Genomic DNA, 15,715 nt, shown 5'->3' with positions numbered 1-15,715 from the left:
ATTATCAAAACTAAAATTTCCAGGTCAAAGGTAATTGTTTTATAATTTTCTCTAGGGTTCTGATCAATAGATACCAGACATTTAAAAAAAATAACAAATAACCTGATACGAAAACTTTCTAAGATCTTAATAAACAACTTTCTGATCTTTCTAGGAACGGTTCTTTTAAGTTATAAATAGCAAAAAATAATATAAATTTCACACGTTTAACCAATGCAGCACATATTACCCTGCCCAAATATTACCCTTGCTTCTTGACCAGGTACGTTTGCACTCCGTCGTGCTGTTAGTTACAGCTAAATATAATACAATGGTCATCCAAAATGCTAGACTTCTTCGCTGTCCTTAACTCTCTTCTCATGCAAAATTCCGTGTCGATTGGTTTCAATTGTGTGATCAGGATTTTTTTTCTATTTTTGGTTCATTTGAACCCCTAAATATTTGCGATCATCTCTAAAAGCAAGAGACCCCTCAGTATCTCCAAATTAAGACTCATCTATATGATTTGCTGGTCTACGATATTTGGCTATATTCGTCAACGAAATCAGCATAAACAAGTTTAAAAGCAGTAAGTTCGGCCGGGCCGAACTTTGAATACCCTCCACCATTTGGAACGAATTTGGAATTTTTCAAAAAATAAAAACCTTAAAAAATTCTGTTAAAATTTTAAAAATACCGAATATAGCCGTTATATTGGGGTCTATACGACGTGGACATACATAGGCATTGTTGGTCATAATCCATTACCATATTCAAATTCGAAACTTGAAATAAACGGTGAATAATGTAGCTAAAATCATCAAAATATCGTACCGTTAAATTGGAGCTGTGCGAAGACCTGGACCAGCATAGACAATTTTCTGTCACAGGCTATAGCATCCATTACTAACCCCAAGTACGATATCTCAAACATTTTCGGTGGGTATTGTACCTAAACTCGTCAAAATACCGAATATAGGGAGGCACTGATATATGGGACCTATACGAAGACCTGGACCTGTATAGGCAATTTTCTGTCACAGACTGTAGTTCCCATTACGAACTCTAAATACGTAATTTGAAACAATTCCGGTGAACAATGACGCTAAAATCATCAAAATACCGAATATTGGGAGGTACCTTTTTATGGGGGCTGTATGAAAACGTGGACCTACATGGCCCATTTACGAACTTAACCTGTCTACTGGAAAAATAAACACTTGTGCAAAATTTTAGCCTTCTATCTCAATTCGTTCGAAAGATAGCATGATTACAACAGGCAGACAGACGGGCAGACAGACGGACATGGCTAAATCGACTTAGAATTTCACGCTGATCAAGAATATGTATACATTGTTGGGTCTGACATGAGTATTTCGAGGAGTTACAAACGGAATGACAAAGTTAATATACCCTCTATAGTATGGTGGAGGGTATAAAAAGTCAGAAGTTTGCCTTTTGTATATTTTGGATTTCGCCTGTAAATTATTTCCAGAGTTTCGGTAGAATGGAAATGTTGGTATTTTTTCACACAAAAGAAGTGGTCCATTCTACTCGCTGTACTAAACTCCAACTTCAAGCGAAATTTCGTGCCCTTTGGTTTATATTTGTGACCTTTATAACGGCTGCAAAATTAGGATCATTTTTAGTTGTTGGTCCATTGCAACCCCTAAATATATTGGGGACATCTTTAAAAAGAGGCCTAGCCCTTCTGAGCCATACCCTGCCTCTATGAAAATTTTCTTAGGGATCATGACGATAATTGCAATCTGTATATATAGTAACCCCTACCTGCTTTGTAAGGCGAAAAAATATTAAGTGTTCACTTTAATATTAAAAGTCAAATAGGAAAAATTTAAAAAAATCGCATACAATAAAAAATGTCACAAAATACTACAACATCTGTATTAACATTATTATTGGCATCTTTTTATGCGATTTTTTAGATTTAATACTTTTATGACAATTAGGCAATCTGAATTGACAAAATTTGTCCAAATCGGTCCAGCCATTTTTGAGATATAAACATTCTACCTAACATCCCTTTCCCTTGTATATATTTCGCTATATATATCCGAATTGACCGGAATTCACCTTTTCGTCTATTTGTGATTTGTCGGGGGGCTAATAATATTCGCGGTTTAATGGAAAATTTGACTTTTATTTAACACAAATGTTATGGTCTATTTCACCCATGGTCTAAGTCATAAAAATCGGAAGGCTTCTGCCCAGCCCTAAGCTCTAGTCCCATCCCGTGACATTTCGTATATAATTGCGACATGTAGGGCAACTGCAAAATCAGGGAATTTTTCAGTTTTTCAGATCATCTCCAAAAAACAATAGGCTTCTGTTCTGACCATAACCCCACCTCCATTCTAAATTACGTGACGATCGGTCCATAATTGCAACTTATAGCGTGATTACAAATTAACATGGACAGACGAACGGACGGACATACATAGCTACATCGACTCAACTCGGCGAGTTAGGAAGATCCATATATACTTTCCTATGTGGGAAACCAATATTTCGAGGTTTTACATACTTTTTGGCAAATCAAACTTATAATATCTCCAACACAAAGTGTTGATGGTATAATGACAATTGCCAATATTGTATGCAGTATTGTAATTCCATATAGTTGGTTATTGAGACCTTATGTATATTTTTGTAATTGACCATCTGGATGAATTGTCAGCGGCTCCGTATCTATGTATATACCAATACCGGGAAATAAAGAATTAAAAAGTTGAAGTGTGCTATAAAATAATAAAATAATTCGCATTTGAAACAATAGTGCAATGTCAACATGCCAATTATATATTTTGAGAAAAAAATTAGATTTTATGGTTGGTATTCAGTTGCTTGCACTTACCCTGGATACCTCGTAGAGCACAGAGTACTAGGAAACAAAATAAAAACCACCAAAATCAATAAGTCCAAAGTGACGAGCCAGTTTTCTTGTAAAACTAGGATCTTTTTCTGCGAAGTTTGTTTATTTTTTCAAAATTGATACAATTTAAAATTATTCAGTTGTAAAATGAACAATATTCCTCCATAAATTATAAATAATAATAAAACGGTGAAATCCACATATATATGTATAAACAAAATAATAATAAACAAATAATATATAAAAAATAAATAAAAAAATAAATAAAATAAACTAAAATTAAAAAAAAAAATGTACTGTCAAATGATAGTATTTATGATATATACTTAGCTATATCTATATACACAAAATACTTATACAAAAAGAGAACAGCCAAACATAATCGTACTATATACAACAACAACAAAAAGAACAACCTAAATAATAGACATTTTAATTTTTTCCACTTTCTCTAAATGTCTAAACAGATAGATGTGTATTTATTGCATTGAAACTGAACCCAAAGGAAAACAAATTAAATGAAATGAAATAAAACAAAACAATATTTATGTACATAAATACATATATATGAGCTGTATACTTTGTTACAGTACTGTATTGGACTGTTGTACTTCTGTTCTATGGTGTAATGAGTTGTAATTGAAATTGAAAGAAACATAACCCACACAAATAAGAAAAGAAAATATGAAATTAAATAAAAATCCCATAAAAAAATACTTTGGAGAAATAAAATCAATGTCTGTTCGTAATTAAATGATTATTTAACTGTAAGGTAAGTTTGATTTGTGCATCACAAGCAACCAACGACAACACTTAAACATTCGTATTAGAATATTACTTTCCAAAACACAGATCAGTTTAGGTTTAGTTTACGCTGCATATAGATGCAATGCTATTTCAGAAGAATTTGCTATTTTTTTAAACCACACTGTCATCGGAAGATTCCGTATATCGAAATGTTATATTTTTATACCCTTCACCATTCAATTGGGAAATTCCAGCAGATTATGAAAATAGATTTAAGCCAGTAAAGAAAGTCTCGGGCGGGGTCGACTTTATGATACCCTACACCTCTTTACATATTTATTAGATCTTCACATAACAAATAAAAGTTTTAATGGGGAATTTGTGAGAATTAAATCATACCAACTTAAAGTCCAAAGGAATTAATATATGAAAGAAATACCTTCCTCTGAATCGATTTCTTCCAAATTTGCCGAGGCATTTATGCCTTTTCAATTCGGGCTTGTGTTACCCATTTAGTGCATAATTAACTTGAAATCGGATAAAAATATATATGGAAGCTGTATCCATATCTGAACCGATCTCGATAAAAATTGGCAAAGGTATTTCTGAACTGTATTTGATATATTTCTCCGAATATCGTTACTAAGGAGTGCATATTGCGGCTGTACAGGACTAATTCAACAAATCGGATGAACAATATATATGGGAGCTATAGCTATATTTGAACCGATTTCGATAAAATTTGGCATTTTTATTTTCAGGCCTAATCTGGTCTTTTGTGCAAAATTCCATACTATTTGATATTATACGTTTGGTGCACAATAAAAGGCAAATCGGACGAAGATATATTTGGGTGCTATATCTAAATTTTAACCGATTATCTCCAATTTCAATAGATTTCGTCCGTGGGCCAAACAAATTATTTGTGCAACATTTCATCTGGATCGGGCAGTAAATGCGACCTGTACTTTGTTTACAAAAATACATGGACAAACGGACGGACATGCATAAATCGACCCAGAATGTGATTTTATGCAGATTATTTCCAATTTCAATAGATTTCGTCCGTGGGCCAAACAAATTATTTGTGCGAAATTTCATCTGGATCGGGCAATAAATGCGACCTGTACTTTGTTTACAAAAATACATGGACAGACGGACGGACGGACTTGCATAAATCGACTCAGAATGTGATTCTATGCAGATCATCAAAAGGAAATGGGTCTATCTCATTTCCTTTTGCCTGTTACAAACACACAGCACAAAGGCATAATACCCTGACCACCTTGTGGTGTAGGGTATAAAAAATAAGACTCGTCAATCGATGTTTCGGAATTCGGATTAGGATTCTTCGTAATCCGTGCCTTTTAGCTATATAGTGTAGTATTGCAGAGAAAAATACGATGTTTAAAAACTCCCTATGTTTAAAAACTCCCTTTGTCCTATTGGACGTGGACCTGAATAAACAATTTCTTGTCTTAAGCTGTAGCATCCATTAGGAACTTCAAATACGAAATTTGAAATAATTCCAGAGAATAATGTCGCTAAAATCATTAAAATACCGAATAAGGGGCTATAAGAAGATATAGACCTGCACAACCGATCTTCTTTCATAGGCTGGGTATCCATTACAAACTTCAAATTAAAGTTTAAAATTGACAGTACCAAAAGCGTTATTGCTTCAACACAACAACAACTCAAAATGCCAAATTGATGAACATGGCAAAACCATAAAAAATACTTGAAATCGCAGTTATTCTTCCATGGGGCCTATTCGAAAAAATGGGCGGACCTTACGGATTTTCTGTATTAATGATTTACATAAGAATCATTAATACAGAAAATCCGTAAAGATTTCTATCCTAAATATTGCGAAATATATCCCAAACTATGGGGGTTCCTTTTTGTATGGTCAAAACTATTGAAAGGCCTTAACAACGTTTGTCCTAAGAACCCGAAAGTCCTTGGATGTTTGATCCACTAACGTGTGGACTTCATACCCTTAGATTTTCCACAACCTCGACTAACTATTGGACAAAGAAATTGTAAGAAAATTTTTATGGAAAAAATTTTGCGCAAACTCACATAAAGTACGGTTTTAAACGTAAAATGTGTTTTTAATACATAAAACATTTTAGGACCTTTAGTTGAATTCTGTGACAGATAATTTTGTAGAATATTTTAACTTGCTACGATACCGATACGTTTAATGGGAGTTTTTAAACATATTTTCGTAAAAGGAGAAAAAAATACCCCTTTGATGACACTTCAAATTTTAGACAGAAGTAATTCTCGTGTTTTCATCTGCAATACTGCCAAATACACTATATACCTAATATCAGCGAATTCCAACGAATCGTAATTCGAAAATGTCGAATAGTGTGGGAAAGGGGGGACTTGTTTTCTACATTTGCTTTCTACATTTCATTTATTGCAAAGTAAACTAAAACGATGATACACCTGTCTTCTATTTTTAGCTCCACGTTCATAAACTGCTGGATTTTCCATGTACTATTTGTTTGTGTTGCACAGTGTATTTTTTCTATGCATGTTCTAGTTTTCGTATAGCACCATATAACGAAATCACACAAATTATGATTTAAGCTTCAATTTTCAATTAATTATTTGATATTCTTTATTTGAGAAACACAATTATGTATCATTGGCATTTCAATATTGATATAGGATACATTTTGTATGTAATGTAATTTTCCATTGCCGTAACGTGGCTTATTTAATATTGAACATGTTTAGCTAAGTTTCTCACCATATTAAAGGTACGGTCACACTGGGCAAATATTTGATCGAAATTTGTTTTCCCATATTTGACTGAACAAATGTGAAATTCATACAGAGTTGATTCGATGTTCACATTACAGTCAAATATTTGACAGATTTTGTTTGTTCAAGCAGTCACCAAACAGCGTCAAACAGTGCTATGGGAAAATATGTTTGACACATGTTCACATTCGTAAAATATATTTTGCCATTAAATTGTTTGATCAAACTGTGAGGAAACATAAGTTTATTTGGCCGAGAGAAATAGACAGAGAGAGTGAAAGAGAGACATGAAGAAAATGTAGTTTCGGGTATAATTTATTTGGAGAAGGGAAGCAAAAGAACAGCTGTTGTAGAATAAATTCCTTGCCAGAAGAATTTTTTTTTGCATTTTTTTTTTGTATCATGGTAGAAGAATACAGGTAGTCTCATCGACATAGCTGCTGGGACAATGAACTGTCAAAACAATTTTGGAATTGAAAATAATGAATGAAATATTATTGAAATTTGTAAAAATTGTTGAAAAATATATATCATAAAAAAATCTACTTATTTTTGTCAAAACATTTCAAAATTTTTGACATATCATTGTTTCAAGCGTTGATGCATCTACCCATATCCTGTTCCAGAACCTGCAAGAATCTACTAGTTTCGCAATTTTCTTCGATATAATAAAGGGAAAATCGGTTATCGTAGTAAAAACACTTACATTCTCGCAGTTCTGGAACAGACCAAATATAAACATTTTTACTAAACATTCAAATTCAGTTAATCCAAAAATATCAAATAAACAAAGCCACTTATTGCATTCGTTTGTTTTTCTATTCATTAAAAATCATGCTACAAATGCTCCTGTTCTTAAAGCAAAATACTGTCCAATGTTTTAAACTGATATTTTTCCTTGTTTGACCTTACAAAACATTTGCATCGTCAAATAAATGTTTGGCCAAAAAATAGGAAAATAATTGATCATATATGTTCACATTATGGACACATTGGTCAAATTTTTGTTTTCTGGCAAATAATTTTGTTTTCCCAAAATCAGCTGTTTTTGTATTTACCGTCAAATAATATTTGGTGGTCAGATTGTGACCATGGTAGAAGAATATAGGTAGACGCGTCGACACAGCTGCTTGGACAATGAACTGTCAAACCAATTTCGGAATTGAAAATGTTGAATGAAAAATTATTTAAATTTGTAAAAATTGTTGAAAAACGTGAATTATAATAGCCTCCGAATGACGTAGTATAAGAAAGTATATAAAAATCTACTTATATTTGAAAAAACATTTAATTTTTTTTGACATACCAATGCTCCCAAGCGTTGATGCATCTACCTGTATTTTTCTGCCATGGATTGTGACAAAGAAATATTTAAACATTTTTCGTCAAATATTTGCCCAATGTGACCTTACCTTAAGTATTATAGTCACCAACGCTTTTCAAACTAGTGTGGTGTGTGTCTATACTTTCACGTTGTTCTAGTTTTAAAGCCTTACCGTAGAATATGGTTTATATCTTTGCTTAACGAAAGCCAGTGCATGCACATAATTTGGCCAGTGTTTTCAATTTCCGGATATAGATGGCGCTTGCAGTAAGTAGTATTCAATCTTAAATTTATCATTAATTATGTAAGGGAGTCCCAACTAGAACGCAATTTTTATACCTTCCACCATACTATGGAGGGTATATTCATTTTGCCATTCCGTTTGTAACTCATCGAAATAATGATCTTAGACCCAACAAAGTATATATATTCTTGATCAGAGTAAAATTCTAAGACGATCTAGCCATGTCTGTCTGCGTGTCTGTCTGTTTGTTGTAATCACGCTATCATTCGAACGAATTGGTTAAGTTCGTAAGTAGGTCATGTAGGTCCACGTTTTCATATAACGGTACCTCCCAATATTCGGTGTTTTGATGATTTTAGCGTCATTATTCACCGGAATTGTTTCAAATTACGTATTTAGAGTTCGTAATGGGAACTACAGTCTATGACAGAAAATTGCCTATGCAGGTCCAGGTCTTTGTATAGCTCCTATATAACGGTACCTCCCTATGTACGGTATTTTAATGATTTTGGCTACATTTTTCACCGTTTATTTCAAGTTTCGAATTTGAATATGGTAATGGCTTGTGACCAACAATGCCTATGTAAGTGCACGTCGTACAGGCCCTAAAATAACTGCAATATTCGGTCATTTTAAAATGTTAACAGAATTTTTGGCGAATGTTATCTTTGTTTTTAAATTTATTTTTAAATTCGTTGTAAATGGTGGAGGGTATTCAAAGTTCGGCCCGTCCGAACTTACTTCTTTTTTACTTGTTATACCCTACACCTGGGAAAGGAGGGTATATTAAATTTTTCATTCCGTTTGTAACATCTCTTAATATTCGTCATAGACCCCATAAAGTAGATATATTCATTATCAGCATAAAATTCTAAGTCGATTTAACGATGTCCGTTTGTCTGTTGAAATCACTATACAGCCCACATTTTTGACATAGAGCTTTAAATTTTGGAACAGTAGTATGTACCGTGTCTAGGATGGTTGGTATTGAAAATGATAAATAGCGGTCCGCGGTCCAAAATTGGCATTTGTAGTTTGCAATGGGTTTTAGCTCCGGTAGCAGAACATTGAACAAGGTACCCGTGTTCGTATACACCCATATAACGGTAACTTCCGATATTCGATATTTTGATGATTTTATCCACATTTTTTCATGGACTTGTCTAAAAAATAGTATTTGTGGTTCGTTATGGGTTCTACCTCCGATGGTAGAACATTGCATATATAGGTCCACATTTTTGTTTAGCCCCACATAACGGTGCTCCCCTATATTCGGTACTTTGATGGTTTTAGTTAGTTTTTGTTACGGATTTGTCGAAAAATTTAAATTTACAGGTCGTAATGGGTTCTAGCTTCGGTGGCGGAATATCGTTTATATATGTCGAGTTTTTCATATTGCCCCATATAAGTGTACCTTCCGATATTCGATATTTTGATAATTTTTGGCCGAAAATGTATATAGGAACTAAATCCAAATCTGAACCGGTAGCAATATAAATTGACAAATTCCGTCGCACATTCCAGATTTCATTGAAATTAGAGATTTATAGCGTGTTTGGTGTAACAAATACATGAAATCGTACCAATTCAAGATAAATTATATTTCTACTAAATTCCGTTACTTAAATATATGAAAACATACGAGATAAAAAAACTGCAACAAAGTCAAACTCCATAATTTTTACAGTTTTTTCTTTAAATTCTATTGAATGAAAGCAAAAAATGTCGGAAATAGTATCAAGTTTTAGAATAAGTTTAGATTTTTTTCGAATTGGTCACATTTGGCACGAATTGTGGCCCTGAACAAATTATGGCCAATGAAACCTGCCTGCTCACACTGCCCGAATGTTGTTCTGCGGTTTTTTTTTGGCCTATTCCCGGCGAAGCGCTTGCTTGAGGTGATCGACACTTTGGTATTTTTTAGTGCCAACTTTGCTTTCCAAAATACTCCAGACACAATAGTCCAACGGATTGGTATCCGGAGATTTTGGTGGCCATTTTGCGCTGGCCCTCCAGAATATTTTCGCTATAATATTCGACATTTATTCTGAAGGCACGGACGATTAATACGAGCGACGATCGGCCATCAGCTATTATGGCGGTCCACACCATCACCATGGCCGGCGCTTTAGTTCTGGTGGCCAACCAAAGGGGCATATTTTCAGCTGACTTCTTTGGCGAGTAAACACGATCATTTTGTTTGTTTACAAACTGCTAGATAACTAATATTTTCTCATCGGAGAAAAAAATCGGCAGCTCATCACTTTCGGCCAAGCGAAGCAACTCTTTAGCTCTTTTGAGTCTATTTTCTTTCTGTTTCTTTCCCGCTTTACCCCGATCTCATTTTTCAATATTTGCCAAATGGAATATTGCGATATCTTCAGCTCACGAGCCATTTTTCGACCACTGCGAAGCTGGAAACGCCACATTAATAGATATATACATACAAAGTCTAAAATGTTTGGAGGTTCCTCTGATTCTGAAGCTATATCTCCTGTTCTAAATGGAATTTCAAAAATGTATATAGCCTATGTTACTTTCTAACCAGCAAAGAAAGTCTTAAAGTCGGGCGGGGCCGACATTATGATACCCTACACCACTTTGCTAATTTAGTAAAGTTTTTATGGAAGAATTCAATCATACACGCTATAATTATAATTATAATTTAAAGTTTAAGGACTAAATTGCCGAAGCATTTGTATCTTTGAAATTCGGACTTGTATTGCCCATTTGGTGCACAACTAATTTGAAATCGGATAAAAATATATATGGGAGCTATATCCAAAACGGAACCGATCTCGATAAAATTTGGCAAAGATATCTCTGAGCTGTACTTGATATATTTCCCTGAATATCGTGGGTATGCACTCGTTGGAGTGCATATTACGGCTGTGGGTAACAAATATGACAAATCGGATGAACAGTATATATCTGAACCGATCTTCACCAAATTTGACATACTACCTTCTAGACTCAAATTGGTCGTAAGTGACAAATTTCATCCCTTTGGGCAAATATTAGACGTTTGGTGCACAATCAAAGGTAAATCGGACGAAATTATATATGGGAGCTATCTCCAAATCTAAACGGATCTCGATAAAATTTAGCAAATGTATTTCCGAGCTGTATTTGATATATTTCCCCAAATATTGTTTTTACAGAGTGCATATTACGGCTGCGGAGGACAAAAATAGCAAATCGGATGAACAATATATATGGGAGCTATAGCTATATCTGAACCGATTATGGGTTCTACCTCCGATGGTAGAACATTGCATATATAGGTCCACATTTTTGTTTAGCCCCACATAACGGTGCTCCCCTATATTCGGTACTTTGATGGTTTTAGTTAGTTTTTGTTACGGATTTGTCGAAAAATTTAAATTTACAGGTCGTAATGGGTTCTAGCTTCGGTGGCGGAATATCGTTTATATATGTCGAGTTTTTCATATTGCCCCATATAAGTGTACCTTCCGATATTCGATATTTTGATAATTTTTGGCCGAAAATGTATATAGGAACTAAATCCAAATCTGAACCGGTAGCAATATAAATTGACAAATTCCGTCGCACATTCCAGATTTCATTGAAATTAGAGATTTATAGCGTGTTTGGTGTAACAAATACATGAAATCGTACCAATTCAAGATAAATTATATTTCTACTAAATTCCGTTACTTAAATATATGAAAACATACGAGATAAAAAAACTGCAACAAAGTCAAACTCCATAATTTTTACAGTTTTTTCTTTAAATTCTATTGAATGAAAGCAAAAAATGTCGGAAATAGTATCAAGTTTTAGAATAAGTTTAGATTTTTTTCGAATTGGTCACATTTGGCACGAATTGTGGCCCTGAACAAATTATGGCCAATGAAACCTGCCTGCTCACACTGCCCGAATGTTGTTCTGCGGTTTTTTTTGGCCTATTCCCGGCGAAGCGCTTGCTTGAGGTGATCGACACTTTGGTATTTTTTAGTGCCAACTTTGCTTTCCAAAATACTCCAGACACAATAGTCCAACGGATTGGTATCCGGAGATTTTGGTGGCCATTTTGCGCTGGCCCTCCAGAATATTTTCGCTATAATATTCGACATTTATTCTGAAGGCACGGACGATTAATACGAGCGACGATCGGCCATCAGCTATTATGGCGGTCCACACCATCACCATGGCCGGCGCTTTAGTTCTGGTGGCCAACCAAAGGGGCATATTTTCAGCTGACTTCTTTGGCGAGTAAACACGATCATTTTGTTTGTTTACAAACTGCTAGATAACTAATATTTTCTCATCGGAGAAAAAAATCGGCAGCTCATCACTTTCGGCCAAGCGAAGCAACTCTTTAGCTCTTTTGAGTCTATTTTCTTTCTGTTTCTTTCCCGCTTTACCCCGATCTCATTTTTCAATATTTGCCAAATGGAATATTGCGATATCTTCAGCTCACGAGCCATTTTTCGACCACTGCGAAGCTGGAAACGCCACATTAATAGATATATACATACAAAGTCTAAAATGTTTGGAGGTTCCTCTGATTCTGAAGCTATATCTCCTGTTCTAAATGGAATTTCAAAAATGTATATAGCCTATGTTACTTTCTAACCAGCAAAGAAAGTCTTAAAGTCGGGCGGGGCCGACATTATGATACCCTACACCACTTTGCTAATTTAGTAAAGTTTTTATGGAAGAATTCAATCATACACGCTATAATTATAATTATAATTTAAAGTTTAAGGACTAAATTGCCGAAGCATTTGTATCTTTGAAATTCGGACTTGTATTGCCCATTTGGTGCACAACTAATTTGAAATCGGATAAAAATATATATGGGAGCTATATCCAAAACGGAACCGATCTCGATAAAATTTGGCAAAGATATCTCTGAGCTGTACTTGATATATTTCCCTGAATATCGTGGGTATGCACTCGTTGGAGTGCATATTACGGCTGTGGGTAACAAATATGACAAATCGGATGAACAGTATATATCTGAACCGATCTTCACCAAATTTGACATACTACCTTCTAGACTCAAATTGGTCGTAAGTGACAAATTTCATCCCTTTGGGCAAATATTAGACGTTTGGTGCACAATCAAAGGTAAATCGGACGAAATTATATATGGGAGCTATCTCCAAATCTAAACGGATCTCGATAAAATTTAGCAAATGTATTTCCGAGCTGTATTTGATATATTTCCCCAAATATTGTTTTTACAGAGTGCATATTACGGCTGCGGAGGACAAAAATAGCAAATCGGATGAACAATATATATGGGAGCTATAGCTATATCTGAACCGATTTCGATCAAATTTGCCATACTTATTTTCAGGTTCACTCTGATCGTAGGTGCAAAATTTCATACAATTCTGACTGATATTACACGTTTGGTGCACAATAAAAAACAAATCGAACGAAGATATATATGGGAGCTATATCTAAATTTTTACCGATTATCTCCAATTTCAATAGGGTTCGTCCTTGGGCCAAACAAATAATTTGTGCAAAATTTCATCTGGATACGGCAATAAATGCGAACTGTACTTTGTTTACAAAAATACATGGACAGACGGAAGGACGGACATGCATAAATCGACTCAGAATGTGATTCTATGCAGATCATCAAAAGGAACTATGGGTCTATCTCGTTTCCTTTTGCCTGTTACAAACAAATGCACAAAGACATAATACCCTGACCACCTTGTGGTGCAGGGTATAAAAATGTTCAGGAAAATCTGTTCTTCGGTTTTTGAGTCTATAAATTACAAACAAACAATCAAGAGTACACACATTTTTCGTTTTTAGATATATACATTTTACAAACTTTTTATTAATTAATATTCAATTCGTTTCCAAAATATTTGAACTCTGTATCTATACACTTCATTTAATTGATTTACGTTTATGTAGTTGCTGATCATCGGTTGCCAATGAGTTGGCCGACAATGAGGATGATGAACGTTTAGAAACAGCCGATGATTTGGAGCTTGATGATTTTGGATACTTTGCCGGTTTCGTATTGCCGGAGCATTTCATAACAAAACGTATTTCGTCCATTAATTCAGCCTTGAAGGGTACCTATGCAAAAGAACGAATACACAAAGTTTAAAAAAGAAAATATATATTTATATATAGAAATATACATACATATTATGTTAGTAAGAAATAAAACTACAAAACTGAAGCAAAACAGGCTAGAAGACATTCCGAAGCAGTATAGCTAAGCAAGAAATTGTCTTTGTAAAAGGATTAATGTAAAATATGCCAAGAATATATGTACGTGATTGAAGGCAGATAGAATATGCCAAGAATATATGTACGTGATTGAAGGCAGATAGTTTGAAGGAGGGTTTCTGAACATGGGATATTGCGTACAAATCAATTAAAGCTGAGATCTGTATATTGACAATTTCATCACAAACTTTTAATTATTACTACTAGTCACAACCGTTGATTCTTTTAGCAATATTGTGATGGACAAACAAGGTTGTAATTGTACATTTTCTATAATAATCGAGTTGGACTGTCTCGGTTACACTCGTGAAAGTTTTAACAACATTCTTGGATGAAGTACCACAGCCATATTCGAGGCTATATATTTTTTAGTGAATATCACACCCATAATTGTGGATTTAAAAAAAAAAAAAATCAGAGATTATACTCGAGGTATAACCGTGATAGAAATAGTTTTTGAGGGCCTATCATAAAAATTATATGTATTATTTAAATAATTTTGCGGACATATCACATAATTGTAGAGGAATAATCATAGCTATTAATGTTGGTTAAAACAATTTTTTGAGGGTTATAATAATAAAATATTTATAATATTTTTTATGGAAGTAATCATTTAATGAAATGTTGATATACTATCGCATAAATAATCGTCTATCGTTAAAAAAATGTTTAGATGGATGTTCACAGGTATAATCGCGAATTTTAAACAATATTTTTAACTGTCTATAACAACCATAAGCAACATTACTTGATGAACTGTAGATGTTTAAAAATTATTTTTCAATAAACAATCGCAGCTATAGTTATATGAGGGCTATACGGAGACGTGGGTCTGTATGAGCAATTTTTATACCCTCCACCATAGTATGGAGGGTATATTAAGTTTGGCATTCCGTTTGTAACATCTCGAAATATACATTTTAGACCTCACTAAGTATATATATTCTTGATCAGCATAAAATTCTATGTCGATTTAGCGATGTCCGTGCGTCTGTCCGTCTGTGGAAATGACTCTAGCTTCCGAACGAAATGAAGTAGATTGATAACATTTTACTCAAATGTATAGTATACCTGCAGGACTTTTGGTATTGAAAATGGGACATGTAGGTGCACAGCCTAAGACAAAAAAAGTTTTCTGCAGGTCTAGGTCTTCGTATATCCCCCTTGTAATGGTACCTCCCGATTTTCGCTATTTTGATGATTTTATCGACATTATTCACCGGAATTGTTTCAAATTTTAATATTTGAAGTTCGTAATGGATACTGCAGTCTTAGGCAGAAAATTGTCTCAACAGTTTTGGTATAGACCCCATATAATAGTACCTACCTATATTGATGATTTTAGCTACATTATTCGCCGATTTTTTTTTTCAAGTTTCGCATTAGAATATTGTAATGGCTTATGGCTAAATTTGCCTATACAGGTCCACATCGTCGTTTAGACCCTAATATGACGGCTACATTTGGTATTTTTAAGATTTTAACAGAATTTTTAACGGATTTTATTTTTTTG

General features: G+C 34.1%; 1 protein-coding gene across 3 annotated transcripts in view; it reads right to left on the bottom strand.

Moving 5' to 3' along the window:
- Window positions 1–13,786: 13,786 nt before the first annotated feature.
- Window positions 13,787–15,715, bottom strand: part of LOC101889867 (glutamate receptor ionotropic, kainate 2) — a 42,261-nt gene continuing 40,332 nt past the window's right edge. For all 3 annotated transcript variants that reach the window (XM_059132013.1, XM_059132011.1, XM_059132012.1), the window contains one exon: window positions 13,787–14,043. In XM_059132013.1, coding sequence (XP_058987996.1) covers window positions 13,849–14,043 — 195 coding nt within the window. In that variant the 3' untranslated portion in view covers window positions 13,787–13,848. The remainder of the gene's footprint in view (window positions 14,044–15,715) is intronic.

Source organism: Musca domestica, unplaced genomic scaffold (genome assembly GCF_030504385.1).
Source record: "Musca domestica strain aabys unplaced genomic scaffold, Musca_domestica.polishedcontigs.V.1.1 92, whole genome shotgun sequence".
Taxonomy (NCBI): Eukaryota; Metazoa; Arthropoda; class Insecta; order Diptera; family Muscidae; genus Musca; species Musca domestica.
The sequence above is the reverse complement of the archived record's forward strand: the minus strand, read 5'-3'. Positions and strand labels throughout refer to the sequence as shown.